General features: G+C 40.2%; 1 protein-coding gene across 2 annotated transcripts; it reads left to right on the top strand.

Moving 5' to 3' along the window:
• Nucleotides 1-2,109: 2,109 nt before the first annotated feature.
• cfap36 (cilia and flagella associated protein 36) lies at nt 2,110-17,107 on the top strand. 2 transcript variants are annotated; one of them, XM_088012846.1, is made up of 10 exons: nt 2,110-2,478; nt 2,723-2,787; nt 2,903-3,004; nt 8,142-8,256; nt 8,328-8,415; nt 12,920-13,086; nt 13,800-13,981; nt 14,198-14,362; nt 15,340-15,444; nt 15,800-17,107. In XM_088012846.1, the coding sequence occupies exons 1-10, from the start codon at nt 2,373-2,375 to the stop codon at nt 15,881-15,883; spliced, it is 1,179 nt and encodes a 392-aa protein (XP_087868972.1). In that variant the 5' UTR covers nt 2,110-2,372; the 3' UTR covers nt 15,884-17,107. The 2 variants fall into 2 exon arrangements, with proteins under 2 accessions (XP_087868972.1, XP_014825530.2); XM_014970044.2 differs by lacking the exon at nt 15,340-15,444 and having other exon boundaries at nt 2,112-2,478.
• The last annotated feature ends 77 nt before the right edge of the window (nt 17,108-17,184 follow it).

Genomic DNA, 17,184 nt, shown 5'->3' with positions numbered 1-17,184 from the left:
ATGACTGGTCTTTGTACATGAAAGAATGAATGGGGAAATGTATTGTGGGGTTCCTATTTAGGTCCCGCCAGGGGCAGATCTAGAAAAAATATCTATGGAGAGGCAAGAGGGGGGCAAGGGCATTTTCAGTGGGTGGCAGTATATATATACTATATATTGGCTATAAGAGCAACCATGAGAGCCATGAGATTCAATACCCACCATGGAAAAGATGGTTAGAGGCTAAAATCAAGGTAACAAGGATGGAAGTGAGCCAACTGCCAGAGCTCCAAAGGGGTGCAATGAAAAGACCAGTACCCATAAAGTACAGTCAGATGCCCATACCTGAAGCACTCAAAACTGCCAAACAAAGGCTCCAAGCCTTGGCTAGCCGCCTAAAGAGATACACGAGAGAAAATGAAGCCAGGAGGATTAACCGACTCACTGCCCTCCATGAGCGACTGGCAGCTCAACTGAACCAGCTGCTACAAAATGGAACTCACCCTAAATGGTTAACTGAAGGGCACACAATCTTGATCCAGAAGGATCCCTCAAAGGGTTCAGTCCCATCCAGCTATTGGCCGATAACCTGTCTCTCTACAACATGGAAGCTCATGTCAGGCATCATAGCAAATAAGATAAGCAGGCACATGGATAAATACATGAGCACGGCACAGAAGGGCATCGACATAAATAGCAGAGGAGCCAAACACCAACTCCTTGTAGACCACACAGTCGCCTGAACCAACCGGACATTGTGGTGGTGGATAAACAGCAGAGGAAAACAGTTGTGGTGGATGTAGCAATACCACGTGATTACAACATCAGGAAAAAGGAGCACGAGAAACTGGAGAAATACCAGGGCCTCAGAGAGGAACTGGAAAAGGCCTGGAAGGTGAAGACCACAGTGGTGCCTGTGGTCATCGGGGCCCTCGGGGCAGTCACCCCCAAACTGGAGCAGTGGCTAAAACAGATCCCAGGAACAACATCAGACATCTCAGTCCAGAAATGTGCAGTTCTAGGCACAGCCAAGATACTGCGCAGAACCCTCAAGCTCCCAGGCCTCTGGTAGAGGACCCGAGCTCAGAGGATGAAAGAGACCACCCGCGGAGGGTGAGAAGGGAATTTTATATAAAATGTCTCATTCTCACATTTACTTTACACAGCCCTATCACTGGAATTTATTTACTTGTTGCAAAATATTGTTTTAACAATATTCTGCATTGTTTCAAAATGCATACATTTCAAACATTTCAAAATGTAGCACTGAGGATTAAATATAATTTCGTAATGTAGTAGTTAATTATTTTTGCATCTTTCATATTGCTGTTTGATATGTATTACTGGATTGGACAGCGCCTATTAGTCGCTATGTGATGCAATGAGTCCAGAAAACAATTCTATTCCAGTGCAGGAGGAGCAGAAATCTGTCACAAATATATTAGTAGCGCCATCATTTATAATCAGATATATCTATTAAGATAATCTATGTTGTACAAAGAAAATCTTCAAGCAGAACAAGCAAACAAAAAATCATTTGTAAAGTCAATTTGTTAAGCTTTATGATTTATTTCACTATAATCAATTTTTGGCAGGTGAATGTTGGCAAACATTAAAGCAGACATGTACTAATTTACATGATTATTGTGCCTAAGCACATTTTAAACATAAAAGTATGTTTACAAAATAAATGCTCAAACTTTGTAAAAAAAAAAGGAAAAAAAAAGTGGTTTCAAATTAAAGCAAGAAAATAAATTTTAAAAAGTGGTATAAATATTAAATTAAATATTGTAGTTTTTTATGATAAAAACAACATAAGACACACACGTTTCCTCACACAGTGAGTGCTCGAAAAACAAATGTAACAAATTGAAAGTTACAAACTTTTTGCATTGTCTGTGTTGATCGGAGGAGCAAATGCATTTATCTGACTCCGAAATTAGGCCCGAAATTAGGCCCATTACACTAAGCGCGACGGCTATCGGGTCAGAGGTCACATACCTGTGCTGTCACCTTTCCCGAAAATGCATATCGAAGCGTGTGACTTCCGTATTTCAGACCTAGGACGTAACAGCGCCATCTGGTGTCCTAAAATCTAACGCTCATAGAATCTGGTCAAATAGCAGCGTACTGACGTAGTGGTTGCCACAGCAACCTATTTGGCGTCACCACTCTCTACTTTCAAATTCATGACTTCGCGTTTCTTCTCGAGGTTTCAGGCTGAAAACTCGCACATCCTCGACGGAGACATGACGACATGTCCGTGAGGAAGAGCTCCCTTTACGTCTCTGTCCGTTTGTCGGGGTTGTGCATGTCCGAGTTACCGCGGAGCTGGACCTGAGGGGTTGGAGTCATCACCGTGTCCATACGTTTGTTCCCCAGCGTCGGCCAACATGGCTGAGGATGACAGCGAGTGGATTATAGAGAGTATCGTCGGCTACCTGGGAAGTCCCGAATGGGTTATCCCAGTCACGGACTTTATGGAGCACAAATGTACAGGTGAAACTTGGCTGTTATATTTCACTTCACTCATATGTGGAGTCAAATGTTTTGTGAACTGCGAGGCGGCTAAGCTAACGCTAACTTGTTATTGTGGTTGCGTCGCCAGTTGTGTTTATGGATTCTGCACATCTAACTAAGATCTGATATGCAGATCTGATACGTAGTTAAACTGAATAGCAAAGTGTTCCTCTCAGCCCCAGAGAGCTCGTCTGATTTATAATGTTTTGTTTTGTTTTTTCAGTTTTTGATGACGAGGATGAAAACAAGCTCTCATACACAGAAATCCATCAGCAGTATAAGAATCTTGTGAGTATAGACTTCACCAGTTTCATTACTCCGTGAGTTAACATAAATTATGAAGTGTCAGAAACTGCTTCCTCGTCAAACAGGACTGCTAAAAGCTGTCTTCGTCTCACTGTAGGTGGAGAAACTGCTGGAGAATTATATGCAGGAGGTTGGCATCAACGAGCAGCAGTTCCTGGATGCATGCACCTCTCCCTTTGCCAGGTCTCAATCTTTGCAGGTATTTTGAGCTTCCTCTGCACACCACTGGATCCCTGCCACCTGACCTGAATGCAAAGGCTGACAGCAAAGTCAAGAATGGGATTTGCTTATGTAACCCCATCCCTCCTCCTCCTCCTTTACCTCCTCCTTCAAGGAAATGTAGTTTTCTGTCAAATAAGCAAAATCTGAAACTTAAGTTTGTGACATAATCTGCAATCCAGATTTTGCAAATGTATATTAAAAATACTCTAATATATACATACATACATACATATATATATATATATATATATATATATATATATATATATATATATATATATATATATATATATATATATATATTGTAATCAGAATACTTTGTAACAAAATATACAAAATTCTAGAAGGAATCATTTATCAGATAAAAAAAAAACCAGTTAAAATCAGACATTTACAAGCTATTGAAAACAAAACTGTTTCCTGTTTTAGATCAGGCAGAATTACAAAAAATTATTTCTTTTTTATAAATGCCAGAATAAAGAGAAAGAGAATTTTATATTCAACTTTCTTCAGAGTCAAACGTTTACATGCAACCTTTGTATTTGGCCGAATTGCCCTTAAAGCTGTGTGACTTGGGTTCAATATTTTGGGGATATTTCCAGGATCTTCTTAGAATAGTTTGCTGGAATTTTGGTCCATTCAAATCTTCTGTGGGGGTGAGGTGAGAGCTTTGTTTTGCCCTCTCCAACATTGACTCTGTTGTCGTCAAGCTACTTTGTAACTAATTTAGTGGTACGCTTATGTCGTTTGTGCTCAATTTTTAACTTTCTTAGTGATGTCTTGATATGCAGCGTTAATATTTCTTCGTAATTTTCTTTTCTCGTGATTACATGTGATCTGTGAAGTGCACCAATCCCTCCTGCAGCGACACATCCACACAAAATGACGGTGCAGTCCCTGCGCTTTGCACTTGGGATAATGTTCTCAAGTTTGCAAGCTTACCCATTTTTTCCTCCAAATACTATACTTTGATTTTTAGTTTCATTACATGTCTACAAAATCAAAGTGTGTCTTCCTCACACGTGAGACTCGATTCATTGAAGACGATAACACTCTTAGACACTTCAGCCAGCGTCTATATATTTATAGAATAAAAGAGCTATCTATATATGCTTGCAAATAATAGTTTCAAACAGACAAAATTGGCACATTCAGAAATGTAGAAATTGCACCCCAGGATGAACCAGGTCCATCGTTCTTTTCCTAATATTTTACTTGATTTCATTGCATTTTCTCATGGTGTCACACAGAGAAGCAGTGCGTTTGAGATGTTGCCTTACATTACGTCCCTCCAGTTGACTCACATACTCCATTCATCTCAACTGTTCTAAATTAACCAAGCAGAAGTTTACAAAGCCATGGCATAATCACCTGTGCTTTCCTTTTTTTTTTTTTTAAAGACACAGTAATTACCACGTGTTAACTTCAAAAACCGAAGAAAGCAATAAAATGTTATCTCTCGTTATTCTGCTATAAACCAGCAAAAAGTTAGTCTGATTTAATTTCAGTGAGGAAACAAAGCATGTTTTTTTTTCCAACAGTGTGTGCAAATATCTGCTTTTAATCGCAAGCTGATTTGTTTTGCGATTTTTACTTTTGTCCTGAATTTGTGGCTCTAATTCTAAATTAGGTCCTTATTTCCTTTTGTAAACAAACATGTTTTCAGCAGTGGTTTGTCGACATCAGATTAAACCTCTGAAGGTGAATTGTGGAAATTATCTATTTGTGCCTTTATCCATTCATACTGGTTTTGATAAAGGCACTTCTAACGGCAACATAAAGTTGCTTCCAAATATCTGGCCTGCATTGGCGTTGCCTCCAAATGTTTAGCTTGTAGTGCAGTTTGCAGAGAAATATAGATCCTATATGCAACAAAACACCCTGTTTAAATCATGTTTAAATTTCACTTAAGCTCCATTTTACCAAACAGTTTTTATAGGATAACATTAACATCTAATCACTAATTAGAAGAAATACATAAATAGATCTTAAAAAAGGTTATTTTTTTCGTCCTGGATTTGAGTCAATTGGAACTCGTTGATGCTGATCACCATTCAGATGCCATATTAAGATTACTCTTATTTTGCTCCTACTGACAATGTTTCCATGTTGGGTACTTTGCTAAAATACTTGGCTACGGCTGGCATGTTTACTTGTAGATCATTTGTCTTATAAATTTGGCACTTTTCTTTAATTTTTGTACTTTTAAAGTTTAGATACCTACAGCTGTGGGTATCTAAATCTAAGCAGCAGCGCATACAGTCTCTGTGAATGTCATTGTAATGGGTGAATAACTGCGAGTCTGTCCGGTTGTTGGAGATTTCTCTTCATTAGCTTTCTGTGAAGTTGTGCAGAAGGCTGTTAGAGGCCAGTGCCTGTGATCGGGTGTGTAGCAGCAGAGAAACCTTTAAACCATGCTGGACAGTGGGCCCTGGAGTCTGGGGTTCAGGAAAAACTGCATTAAAATTTGATTTGGTAGTCAAGGAGTGTGACATGGCTGTGCTAGATGAGCAGTGATTAAGTCTGGGATTTATTTGCTGTCCCCGGGTTATTCAAATCTCATTAATTACCTCAAAGGTAAACGGTTACTGCCTGCAAATACAATCACTTTAGCATAAAAAGCAAAGATTTATTAGTGCTGGAAGCTGGGGTTGATGTAGGCAGAAAAGTATTTACGATATTTGTCAAAAAAAAAAAAGTTTTGTGCTTTTAGTTAGAATTACAAGTTGATGACGGTTCCTCATGAGTATCTCGGCTCCCTGGCAAATAAAGCACAGTCAAAGACTGAGATAAAATCACTGAACACAGTACTTAAAGACGTACCGGTATTTAAATTGCATCTATGTCTACAGTCTAATATTTAGTGGCTGTACTGTGACTTTAATAAATGTGAGAATTCATTTTTAATTTGGATGCAATTCTGCTGCTGCTGAATCTTCCTCGATTGCAACAGAATTGTCACATGTACCATGCATTGCAAGGCATATACCGTAAATGAAGAGGCTCATTAGTCAGAAGATCCAATTGCACTGAATGACTTTGCCAAAGGACTTTGCCAAACTGCTGCCTAGATGTAGGATTGGCTCCTAATAGAACAGGAAGCTAGAGTATAAGATTAGCTGTAAGCATCGCAGTGTTTGAAAACATAGCCGAGTATATGTGGGGATTATTTACGGTACAGTGAGTGCAACCCTATCTGATACCTTGTTCATAAAGGCTGTAGTCGGTTGAATTCTTTAACAGAGTTTGTTTTGTGATATCCTTATCAAGATTTTTTTTGTTGTTGTCTTAGACACCACCTGAAACAGAAATGAATGTTCTAGGTATTGATTTGGGTTTGCTTAGTTTGTTTTCCAAGTTTTTTAGATACCCCTATATAATTTTTGGTGCGACATTATTGAGAAAAGCACGATTCCAAATAAGATGATGGACTATTAGGTTTGTTGTAAATAAAAGACAAAAAAAGACAAAAACCTCATAGATTTTGAGATTCATTACACAAATTTTCAAGAAATACATTGGATATACGCTAATGTAGAAAAGAAACAATTTGTCATAATTAGATGCTTAACTTTACAATATTAAAAACTATGATGTTCTCTAACATTGCATAGTTCAATACATTTGAACTATTAAAGTTGTCAGAAAAAGCTCAGAAGCTAAATCAGACATTTGGGACAAAAAATAGAGGACTGCTGTTGTGTTGAAGATGTGCATCTGGGTATTTCCCAAGTGGTGAATCCAGGCTCTTTTCCTGTATCAGAGTCATCTCTCATGTGCAGACATGTTGTAGCTTCTCCCTCACTGCCTCGGGTGTGTGTGTGTGTGTGTGTGTGTGTGTGTGTGTGTGTGTGTGTGTGTGTGTGTGTGTGGGTGTGTGTGTGTGTGTGTGTGTGTGTGTATTCTGGATCCCGTTTGCGGCGTTCATGGAGAGTCTGCGTCCTGGAGATGTTCTGATTCAACACAAGAGCTTAGATGTACCACTTATATTTTGGGGAAAATATCCAGATGTACATCTCATAGATTGGCCACTTAGATAAACCTCTGGTAATAACAATATATATGCCTTCAACTGTTGAAAAATGTAAAAAAAAATCATAGACATCATAGAATATCCAAGTCTTTCCTTGTAAATATGTGAAACTAATCTGAAAATTTCTGAGTTTCATAGGGAAGATGTACTCCTCCCTAGTTAACTTGTTTATTTTTTACTGTATCTAAAATGACCCCTAGTAGTCCTTGTACAGATAAGTCTATGAATGAAGTTATTTTTTATGTCATCGACACATCTGCCCTTTCTCTTTTGCCCCCTAAACCAACGTAATAATTGCGTGAGCTGACTCACTCAACAGTTTGAGTCAGCTGAGTCATTTATATTGTTAAGGGTTTTCTTCTTTTGCTGAATTGTTTCAATTCAGCCACAATGAACAGTTTCTGAGGGTGAACATGGCATGTCAGTCAGATTTAAGCTCAGAGTTTGACTAGGCCAGCCTTCATTTTGTTTGCTTACTTAATCAGTTCCTATTTTTTGAGTAGTGCAAAAGCTTCATATCCAAGTCAGCTTAAATGGTAAATGGCCTGTACTTCAGAAATGTCCAATTTTGGAAAAAACAACAACAACAAAAAAAAGCCTCAAGAGCCATCAAAATCTTTTTTGGGAAAATGCAAGACATTCCTCTGCGGGTTCTTTTTTCTTTTTTGGTCAGCAGCGGGGGGGGTTTCACCATGGATGCAGGTTTTGTCCAATTCCTTTCTTATTGTTGAATCAGGAACACGGCGTTTAACTGAGGCCAGGATGTTTTGTGTTTTAAGATTGCGTAACGTGCTTCATGTTGTCAAGCAGATTCTATTTAAGTGATCTCACGATTCAAAAAGTCTGACAGTAATCAAGTTTAACTACTCACTAGTGATATTAGACCAAAATGTTGTGGTTGATGAATGTTAATTCTTGATTTAACAGGGTGAGAGATGTTGTTGCACTCTGAGTCTGAAACATTTAAGTGTAACACACTCGGATGTACTTATTCTACCCTTTACAGCAGCGTCCTTGCCGTGTGTTTGTTCTTTTTAAATAAGTTTGTATTTCTGTTTTTTGCTTGTTTTGTTTTTTCCAGGACATATTCCAGCCGGTTCTGGCTACGGACGACTTCCAGGTGTTTCGCTCGCTGATGGTTCAGAAGAACATGGAGCTTCAGCTCCAGGCCCTCAGAGTCATTAAAGAAAAAAACGGTACGCGGAAGAAACGAACACAAAACGCAGTTTTTCATTGTGTGAATTCTGCAAATGAAATCTGTGTGTAGGGGCCCTACCAGAGTGTCTGACCGATGGGGTTGACGTGATGACCGAGTTGGAGCAGCAAGAGATGAAAATCCTGGAGGAAGTCCTCAAGTACGTCCCCTCTGTTTATTTTTCGCTCACTTATGTTCTGTTTCAAAAACGCTGATATGCAGGTAGGTTCCTCTTTTCCCATTCCCATCTTATCAATTATTTAGGACCAACAATGAGGCTACGTGGTCGATGTAGCCCATAAACCCGTTTTTGCTGACCTGTCAGTGTCTTCTGACATCATGCATTCAGTCCCTGTAGTAATAAAAGGAAGACAACAGCTCCTTTCTGAGAGCATTTTAAATGAAGCAATTAATATAACACGTATGCTTTAAAACTGTGGCACAAAGGTGAAGAACATGCAAACTCTACACTGATTCAGCAGGATTATTCTAACCACCACACCAACATGGAGACCGGTTTCAGTCTCTGAGTTGGACGTGATTATTACTAGAGTTATGGCTGATTTTCTGCGAGCAGAAGCAAGGCCCAAAAGTAGCACCGACTTTTTCCAGGTTTGCCTAAATCTAGAACTTGGTTTCTTTCAAATACTGAAAAGCATTCACACCCCGTAAAGTTCTTCCTCATTTGCAAAAAAAAAGACTTCATCATATTTTACCGGGATTTTATCTGATACATTGACACTGCACAGCGAATAATTGTGTGGAGGATGGAAAATGATGCATGATTTTTGAAAATGTTTTATAACTAAAAATGTGTCAAGTATGGCGTGTATTTGGAGTAATACCACTTGGTCCAATACCTGGAACCACATTATTTATTTATTTATTTATTTATTTGACTAAAGTAACAAACAGTAATACCTGGGAATTTATAACGCTGCAGGTCTCCACCAGCTTTGCCCAGGTAGAGACTGAATGTTTTGAAAAATACCCAAAGCACAGTCAGATCAGATGGAGAGAATTTGTGAACCTCAGTTTTCATGTTTTGCACCAGCTTCCCTGTCACTGCTGAGAGAAAAACAAAAATCCCCACATAATCATGTCGGCCGTCATCTAACCAGGTCACAATCGTAGAAGCTTGCCTTTTCTTGTGGGAATCTGCCAACAGAACTTTATTCTTGCCGCTCTTCCATAAAGACTAGATTTGTGATCAGCTATAGTTGACAACATATTCCCCACCTGAGCTGTAGATTTCTGCAGCTCCCCTGGAGTAATTGGCTTCTTCTCTGACCAATGTCCTCACAATTATCCTCTAGTTTGTGTTGGTTTGCCACAGAAAATCTCCATAAACTACACTGAGGTTGTGGTTATGTTCTGACAGGATATTTATTAATAAGCTCTGACAGAGGTGCAGCCTCTCACACTACTTTTGTTTACTATGCATTTCTTGTCTGTATGCGCCGACCGGGCATCTTGAAGCTCCTCTCTCCCAGCTCTCTACAACCCCTGGCAAAAAGTATGGAATCACCAGTGTTGGATGAGCAGTCATTCAGACATTTCATGCTGTAAAACAAACTCGGATCAAAAACATGACACAATATTAAGGTCGTTCCAAAGTGCAACTTGTTGGCTTTCAGGAACACTCAAAGAAATGAAGAGAAAACATTGTGGAAGTCAGTGAATGATACTTTTATTGACCAAACACAGGGAAATAAATATGGAATCACTCAATTCTGAGGAAAAAAGTATGGAATCATGAAAAACACATAAACAAAAGACCATTCAAAATACATCACTAGTATTTAGTTGCACCATCTTTGGCTTTTATAACAGCTTTTAGTCTCTGAGGCATGGACTTGATGAGGGACAAACAGTATTTGGTGCCTACTCTCTTTGATAGCAGTTGCCAGATCAGCTTTGCAGGTTGGAGCCTTCTTGTGGAACATTTTTTTCAATCTCCACCACAGGTTTTCTATTGGGTTGAGATCTGGACTATTTGCAGGCCATGACATCGACTGAATGTGTCTTTCTTCAAAGAATGCCTTCACTGTTTTTGCCCTATGGCACGATGCATTGTCATCTTGGAAAATTATTTCATCATCTGTTCAATTGAAGGGATGAGAAAACTGTCCAAAATGTCAATGTAAACTTGTGCATTGATAGAAGAATTAACCACAGTCATCTCCCCAGTGCCTTTGCCTGACATGCAGCCCCATATCATCAAGGACTGTGGAAATTTGGTTGTTTTCTTCAGGCAGGCCTCTTCATAAATCTCACTGGAACGGCACCAAACAAAAGTTCCAGCATCATCACCTTGTCCAATGCAGATTCTTGACTCATCACTGAAGACAACTTTCATCCAGTCATCCACAGTCCATGATTGCCTCTCCTTAGCCCATCGGAATCTTGTTCTTTTATGGTTAGGTGTCAATGCTGGTTTTCATTTAGCTTTCCTGTATTGAAATCCCACCTCCTTTAGGCGATTTCTTACGGTTCGGTCACATACATTGACTCCAGCTTCCTCCCATTTATGCTTCATCTGTTTAGTTGTACTTTTTTGGTTTTCAAGACAAATGACCTTTAGTTGTTTGTCTTGACGCTTTAATGTCTTTCTTGGTCTACCAGTACGCTTGGCTTTAACAACCATTCCATGCTGTTTGTGTTTGGACCATATCTTGGATACAGCTGACTGTGAACAGCCCACATCTTTAGCAACCATGCGTGAAGGGTTACCTTCTTCAAGAAGTTTCACAATCCTCTCTTTTGTTTCAAGGGACATTTCTCTTGTTGGAGTCATGGTTCTCGCCACTCCACTTCGTCCAGCAGCCCTCCAAGGTGTCATGACTGCAGGTGTTTTGAACTGCACACTAACGGGCACATCTAATCTGGGGCAGATGTCCATTTAGGGAAAGGAAATAGACTGGGTGTGTCCTTTTTTCTACCTCCAATTTGAGTGATTCCATACTTTTTTCCTCAGAATTGAGTGATTCCATATTTATTTCCCTGTGTTTGGTCAATAAAAGTATCATTCACTGACTTCCACAATGTTTTCTCTTCATTTCTTTGAGTGTTCCTGAAAGCCAACAAGTTGCACTTTGGAATGACCTTAATATTGTATCATGTTTTTGATCCGAGTTTGTTTTACAGCATGAAATGTCTGAATGACTGCTCATCCAACACTGGTGATTCCATACTTTTTGCCAGGGGTTGTAATGGGATTTTGCCAGCGACAGCCAGGCCAAATAAAACACAGCAAATCCAATAGGAATGCGGCTAAGCTCATTAGCTTTCAGCTAATTTAGGGTATCAGAATTGAAAGTTAGAACGCGATGAGAACATTTTCATCCCCTTTGTCTCGCTCCGCTACATCAGCTACCTCCACCCTGCCTCCCTTCCTTTTCTAGGTCGTTACAAAAAGATCTGGGAACATTTCAGTCTGGAAAGCTTGTCCAGTGTCGAGTTTTAAGAGCAACAGAGGAATCACAGAAAATGTCAGGCTTTTCGAATTTCTCGAAAGAGCTTTGACTGATGAAACACTTTATAACTAAACAGTTTGTCCAACGCTGAATTTAGGTGACACCGAGTCTCAACGCATCCAGGTTAGGATGTCCTCGGTCTGGTTCAGCAGGTTACAAACGCCTAACAGGATTTCTGACAGGGAGCCGTCCCGGTAACTACGTCTCACTCTTTCCTCTCTGCAAAAACGTGTGGCAGAAGCCCGATCGCAGTGTGTGCACGCCGTGGGTTAAATGGATTAGCTTGAAGTAGCACAAATATTTCACGAGCAAAAGATTGTAGAAGAAATCCATCGACGAGGTGCAAGTGCAACTCGAGAAATTGAAATAGTATATCAGTAAAAGTTACAGTTTTTCATCGGGAAATCTGGATTTCACCCTTTGCGTTCCCCTTATGTCAGCAGTTATTTTAAGAGAGCTTCGACAAAAACTGATAGTGATGAATGTTGCGTGTCTTATGGAGTTATACTTTGACATTGGTTTTACAGAAAGGAAATACTTGATCTTTTAACACACCAGCAGCAGCAGAACTTTGATACAATTGTGCAAAAGGCTGAATCTGCAAAAGACTGAGCTGCTCACGCCAGATCTTGATAAGTCCATGGAAGCTTCTTTCTCATTTAAACGACTTTTGAGACGTTCTTGTGGTAAATTTGTGTCTTTATTCTGCTAATATTATGACTATTTTCCCATAAATCAACAAAAAAATCTTGCAGCCTGGCCCCAAATACTCTTCTGTGCAACTCACAGAAGGGCTAATGAAGAGCACTTTTTAAAAATAGTTTCTGTCATTTGTAATTAGATTTTTTTAGAAAAGAATCAGAGAAAGAAAATTGACTAAAATCGGATCTAGTGCGAAAAAAATCAGATTTAATTTTGAAGCCTTTTCGCCCAACCCCGGTCCAAGAAGTTTAATCCCCGCCTCTGCTACAGTAGCGTATTTATGATCTACTGAAGAGGGTGTAGCAAATCAAACAACTACTGAAGATCCTCCAATTGACTCCAAAATGCGCTGAAATATCCTGGAGTTGTTACATCAACTATTTCACGAGTGCCAAGTAAAAGCTTATGAACAGACGCTGCCGTAAGAGTCGACTGCGCCTCTGTTCCAGTGCTAGACCCGTTTTCTCCTGCTACCGTGTTTTTTAGGAAGTCAAAGGAGGAGTACGATGAAGAGATGTCCAGGAGGCTGCTATCAGAGAAGAAGACCGGCTTCACTTCCAGAAGGTCCTCAGATAAACCAAACACAGAAGGCGATGAGGCTGGAGAGGCCACGTTGACGTCCAAACTGAGCAACTCTTCCAAACGCACACCAGGTAAAGCAGAGACTCCCAAAAGCATTAAGCATAGGAAAAGGTTGTGGTAAAAACATGAGCAGCTCGACATCGCTAACCAGATCCCGTAAAGAAATGCAATCGCTCTGAGGCGCTCCGTTCTGTCTTTGATAAGTCCAAGAGCTACAGATTTTAAGACGTAACTGATCCAAGTTATTCCGAGTCCTGGAAAAGCAGCGGCTGTAGTCCACAAACCAAAAGTCCGAAGCCAGTTTCTGCATTGTGTCGTTTCATTATTTGTGCGACCTACAGATAATGACTCGACTGCTATTCAAACAAAACGGTTCACTGGACTGTACAGAATTTTACAAAAAAAAAAGAGAGAGTATTTTAAAGTTCAGGAATTTGTGTAGAAAACTCGGATCGTCTTATGTTGCCTTATTCCAAATAGGGAATGCTGATGAAAATCGGCGTTTCAACAAAGCAACGACTCTAAAAACACCAAAATCCCAGGACCTCGATCCAACAGAACTCCTTTGGGTTGACATGAAACATTAATTCTGTGAGGAAAACAAACAAGAGAAACGGAGAAATGTTTGCATATCTGTTCACAGGTGTCAGAAGTAAAAAAAAAAAAATAGGGTGGAGTTTCCTCCAGCGAGAGGCAATAAAGCAGCTTCTTCTTCCATTGTACGTTAGAAGGTGTTCCTGAAGATAACACAGCTCCCGTTGGTCGTTGTACATCCTTTGTGCAGACTCTGGCAGTAGCAGCATCCAGCCCAGAGTGCTGCCAGCCGTGCGAACTCCCACAAAATCCAGCAAGTCTTCCAACGCCAACAGCCGTCAAACCGCGGAGCAGAGCGACAGCAGGGAGGCTGCGGCCGAGGCCTACCTGGAGGAGGCACACCGGGAAGCGGGTTTCTCCAAGCCATACACGGTGAGTCTGAGCCCGGTGTAAAGACTTACACCGCCTGATGATTTCTCTCTTCATTAAAAACATTTCCAAAACCCACCTCACGAGGATTTCCGCAGGCCGTAGAGCCAGCGGTGAACTCCCCCCTACCAGAACGTGACATGATTTCCACTGTTTTAATTTTCGTTTCCCCAAACGATTGTGCTAACTCCAGATTCTTGGACTTAAAACTGTCTGCAGGAGCTGCTGCCGTCACAGCAGGAGCAGCTCCAGCAAAGGGCAGCGTATCTGCGTCAGCAGCGAGACAAGCTGCACGCCCTGAAGAAAGAACAGCAGAAAATCAGACAGACGGCCGCCCTGGAGGAGCCACCAGCCAGCCCTACACCAGCACCAACCGCCAACTCGGTAAGTACAGCCTTCCGTCTTTCCAAATGAATAACTTTAAGCTCTCACGTAAAGTATTAGGTTTGTTAGAATTTGCCAAATTACTTCTGTGTGCTAAAAGCCAGAGGTTATTTTGTGACTTTCTTTGTATATCGTGTTTAAGCTTAATTTGAGCAGGAAGATCATTCAGCTTGACATGATTTATTTGGATTGTTTCAATTTAATGAATATTTCTAATCCCCGATGGCTCTATGACTTACTGATTTGTGCAATTGAAATAAGGTTTATCTTATATATTTGCATTAAACAAAGTCATTACGATTGGGGGACGTTTTGTTGTGTGTGTGTGTGTGTGTGTGTGTGTGTGTGTGTGTGTGTGTGTGTGTGCGTTTGTTTGTAATACCTTGTGGGGACGATTTTCCTGACATATTCTACGTTGTGGGGACCAATTGCTCCTTGTGGGGACTGGAGCCTGGTCCCCACGAGGGGAAACCCTGTTTATGGGTCAGGGGTCAGAGTTAGGGCTAAGGTATGAATTGAGTTTTGGTTAGGGTTAGGGTTAGGTATGTGATGGTTAGGGTTAGGAAAAGGGTAAAGGTAAGGTTTAGGCTGTAGAAATGAATGGAAGTCAATGGAAAGTCCCCACAAAGATAGCAACACAAACATGTGTGTGTGTGTGTGTGTGTGTGTGTGTGTGTGTGCGTGTGTGTGTGTGTGTGTGTGTGTGTGTGTGTGTGTGTGTGTGTGTGAGCAAGACATGTCAAAACAAAAATTTCCTTATGTTTTAGTTTGAAAAAGTAACTTGAAAATGCTTGAAAAGTGTTTGAGTTTTACTGTGGGAAAGGTGTACGCAACATGTTTTCTTTTAAGTTCTCAGCTCCCCATTGATTTTCAGTGACTTTCCTCCTTTCTTTTTACTCCCGACATTTTTTTCCATTTCATTTTCATTCTTTAATTCCTTCTTGCTGTGTGTGATCTCGTGCGCTCTGGCCCGTCAGGAGGCAGAGGGAGAGCCCCAGATGAACGGGGCCAGCTCCCCTCCTCCTCCATTACAACACTCGACTAACTCCGCCAAACAGAAGGTGATCCATCAGCTCCCTGATGTGAACACAGTCGGTGCCTTGCAAATGTTTTCACACCTCCGAACTTTCAGCAAATCCATTGGGGGAGGGAACTTTGCCATGTGACAAAATATGTGGAAAAGTTAGAGGTGTGAACACCGTTTGAAAGCACAGTAAACTTAGTGTTTACCACTAGTGTTACCGTGGTTTTGTTTTCTCCCACATAGACGAAACTTTAGGTGTTGAAACCTAATCTTTTTGAAAGAGATTATTCTAGTTAATTCAAAGATGCACATGCTAGCTTAGAAGCTAGCGCGCGTTCATTCTGTTAACATTCGGGCCGAAGCTGTTGCTCAGCATCACTGACCTATCTGCCTGTTCTGACCTCTTCACACAGGAGATATCTGCTGAGGAAAAGAAGAAGCTCCAGAAGAGAAAACATCTGGCTGACAAGCTGAAGGAGGAAGTCATCAAGAAATAATAAGTCGATGCGTACGCAATAAGTTATCCAGTCTCATCCCTGTTCTCGAACACACAGAACACTAATTAACTTTATACAGCACCTGATTTTTTTTTTTCAAAGGAAAGTAGAAAATTGACTATTCTTTTTGCTGAAGTGATGCTTCTGACTTTTTCACTAAGGAACTTTATGATTAACTAAACAGCCAATCTCCTGCAGCAGTATGCTACTGAATGACATACTTAGCTTTTGTCCAAAATCACTCCCTAGTACGAAGTGTCAGTTTGTCGTTATGTTTGAATCCAGTTTCCAGAAACCTACATACATTGGGATATTAGTTCTTGATTTGTAAATACCTCCAGAGCTGCAACAATTAACTCATAATCATTTGTTTTCCCACAAAAATGCTGCTGAAATCACAGTTGAATATTCTTCAGATTTGAGGTAAAAAATATATTTATTTATATATTACTGCGACTGATAAGATACATAAGATAGCGGCTTAAAGATATTACTCAAATTATGTTCTAAAGTTAAGTGTTTTAGCTCAAAAATTAAATTTTATAGCTGAGTGGGAGCAAATTAAGGCACCGTCATGGGGGTGCAAATGTGCAAAGGCGGTGATGGCGCCTTAGGTAAGGTACAGATGGCCAAATGAAGTCACTGAGATAAAAGTATATGTGCATAAATATTTCAGTACTTCAAAAAGTGAACCTCCTATAGAATAATTACAGTGATGCATTTAAATTTTTTTTCTCATTTTGACGATCCCAGCTTATGGAAATCCACTCATTTCATTATGTTCATTTTTTTTAAAATGTACTTTCTGAATTAGCTCAAAAATCTTGTTTTGTAGCAGTGATTGGGAGTTGAGGCGCAAGCTTGAAAATGGAGAACAAAGTTTGTGTCAGTTACGTAAAATGGAAACTACCCATGCGATGGTTTATCAATGCTGACAGTGCTAGCTTGCGCATGTTTGGCTTTTCACACCGTTTCCATTAGCAAAGGGAAGCTTCCTCCGTTCACACGGTTGATCCTTACATTAGTCAAGAGTTCATGAGATTAACACTAATCACATATTCCTAAAGGGGCCAAGAAGGTGATGTGGTTCCTTCACACGAGTTGCAGTATTTATCCTCAAAGCAATCAGCAGTTTTCACTTCAAGCATGTATGATGCACCGGTTTGTGTTTGTATGTATGTGTTCTACATGCTTGTTTTAATAAATCACATTTTGTAGAAACAACTTGAACTCCGGGCTATAGAAATAACAGTAAAGGTCAAAGGTGGCTCGGTCATACGTTGCCTCTTAAGCTGTTGTAA

Source organism: Poecilia mexicana, unplaced genomic scaffold, assembly GCF_051168715.1.
Source record: "Poecilia mexicana isolate PSO_F unplaced genomic scaffold, ASM5116871v1 scaffold_15, whole genome shotgun sequence".
Lineage (NCBI taxonomy): Eukaryota > Metazoa > Chordata > Actinopteri > Cyprinodontiformes > Poeciliidae > Poecilia > Poecilia mexicana.
Note: the sequence above shows the minus strand (reverse complement) of the source record. Positions and strands in the feature narration are given on the sequence as shown.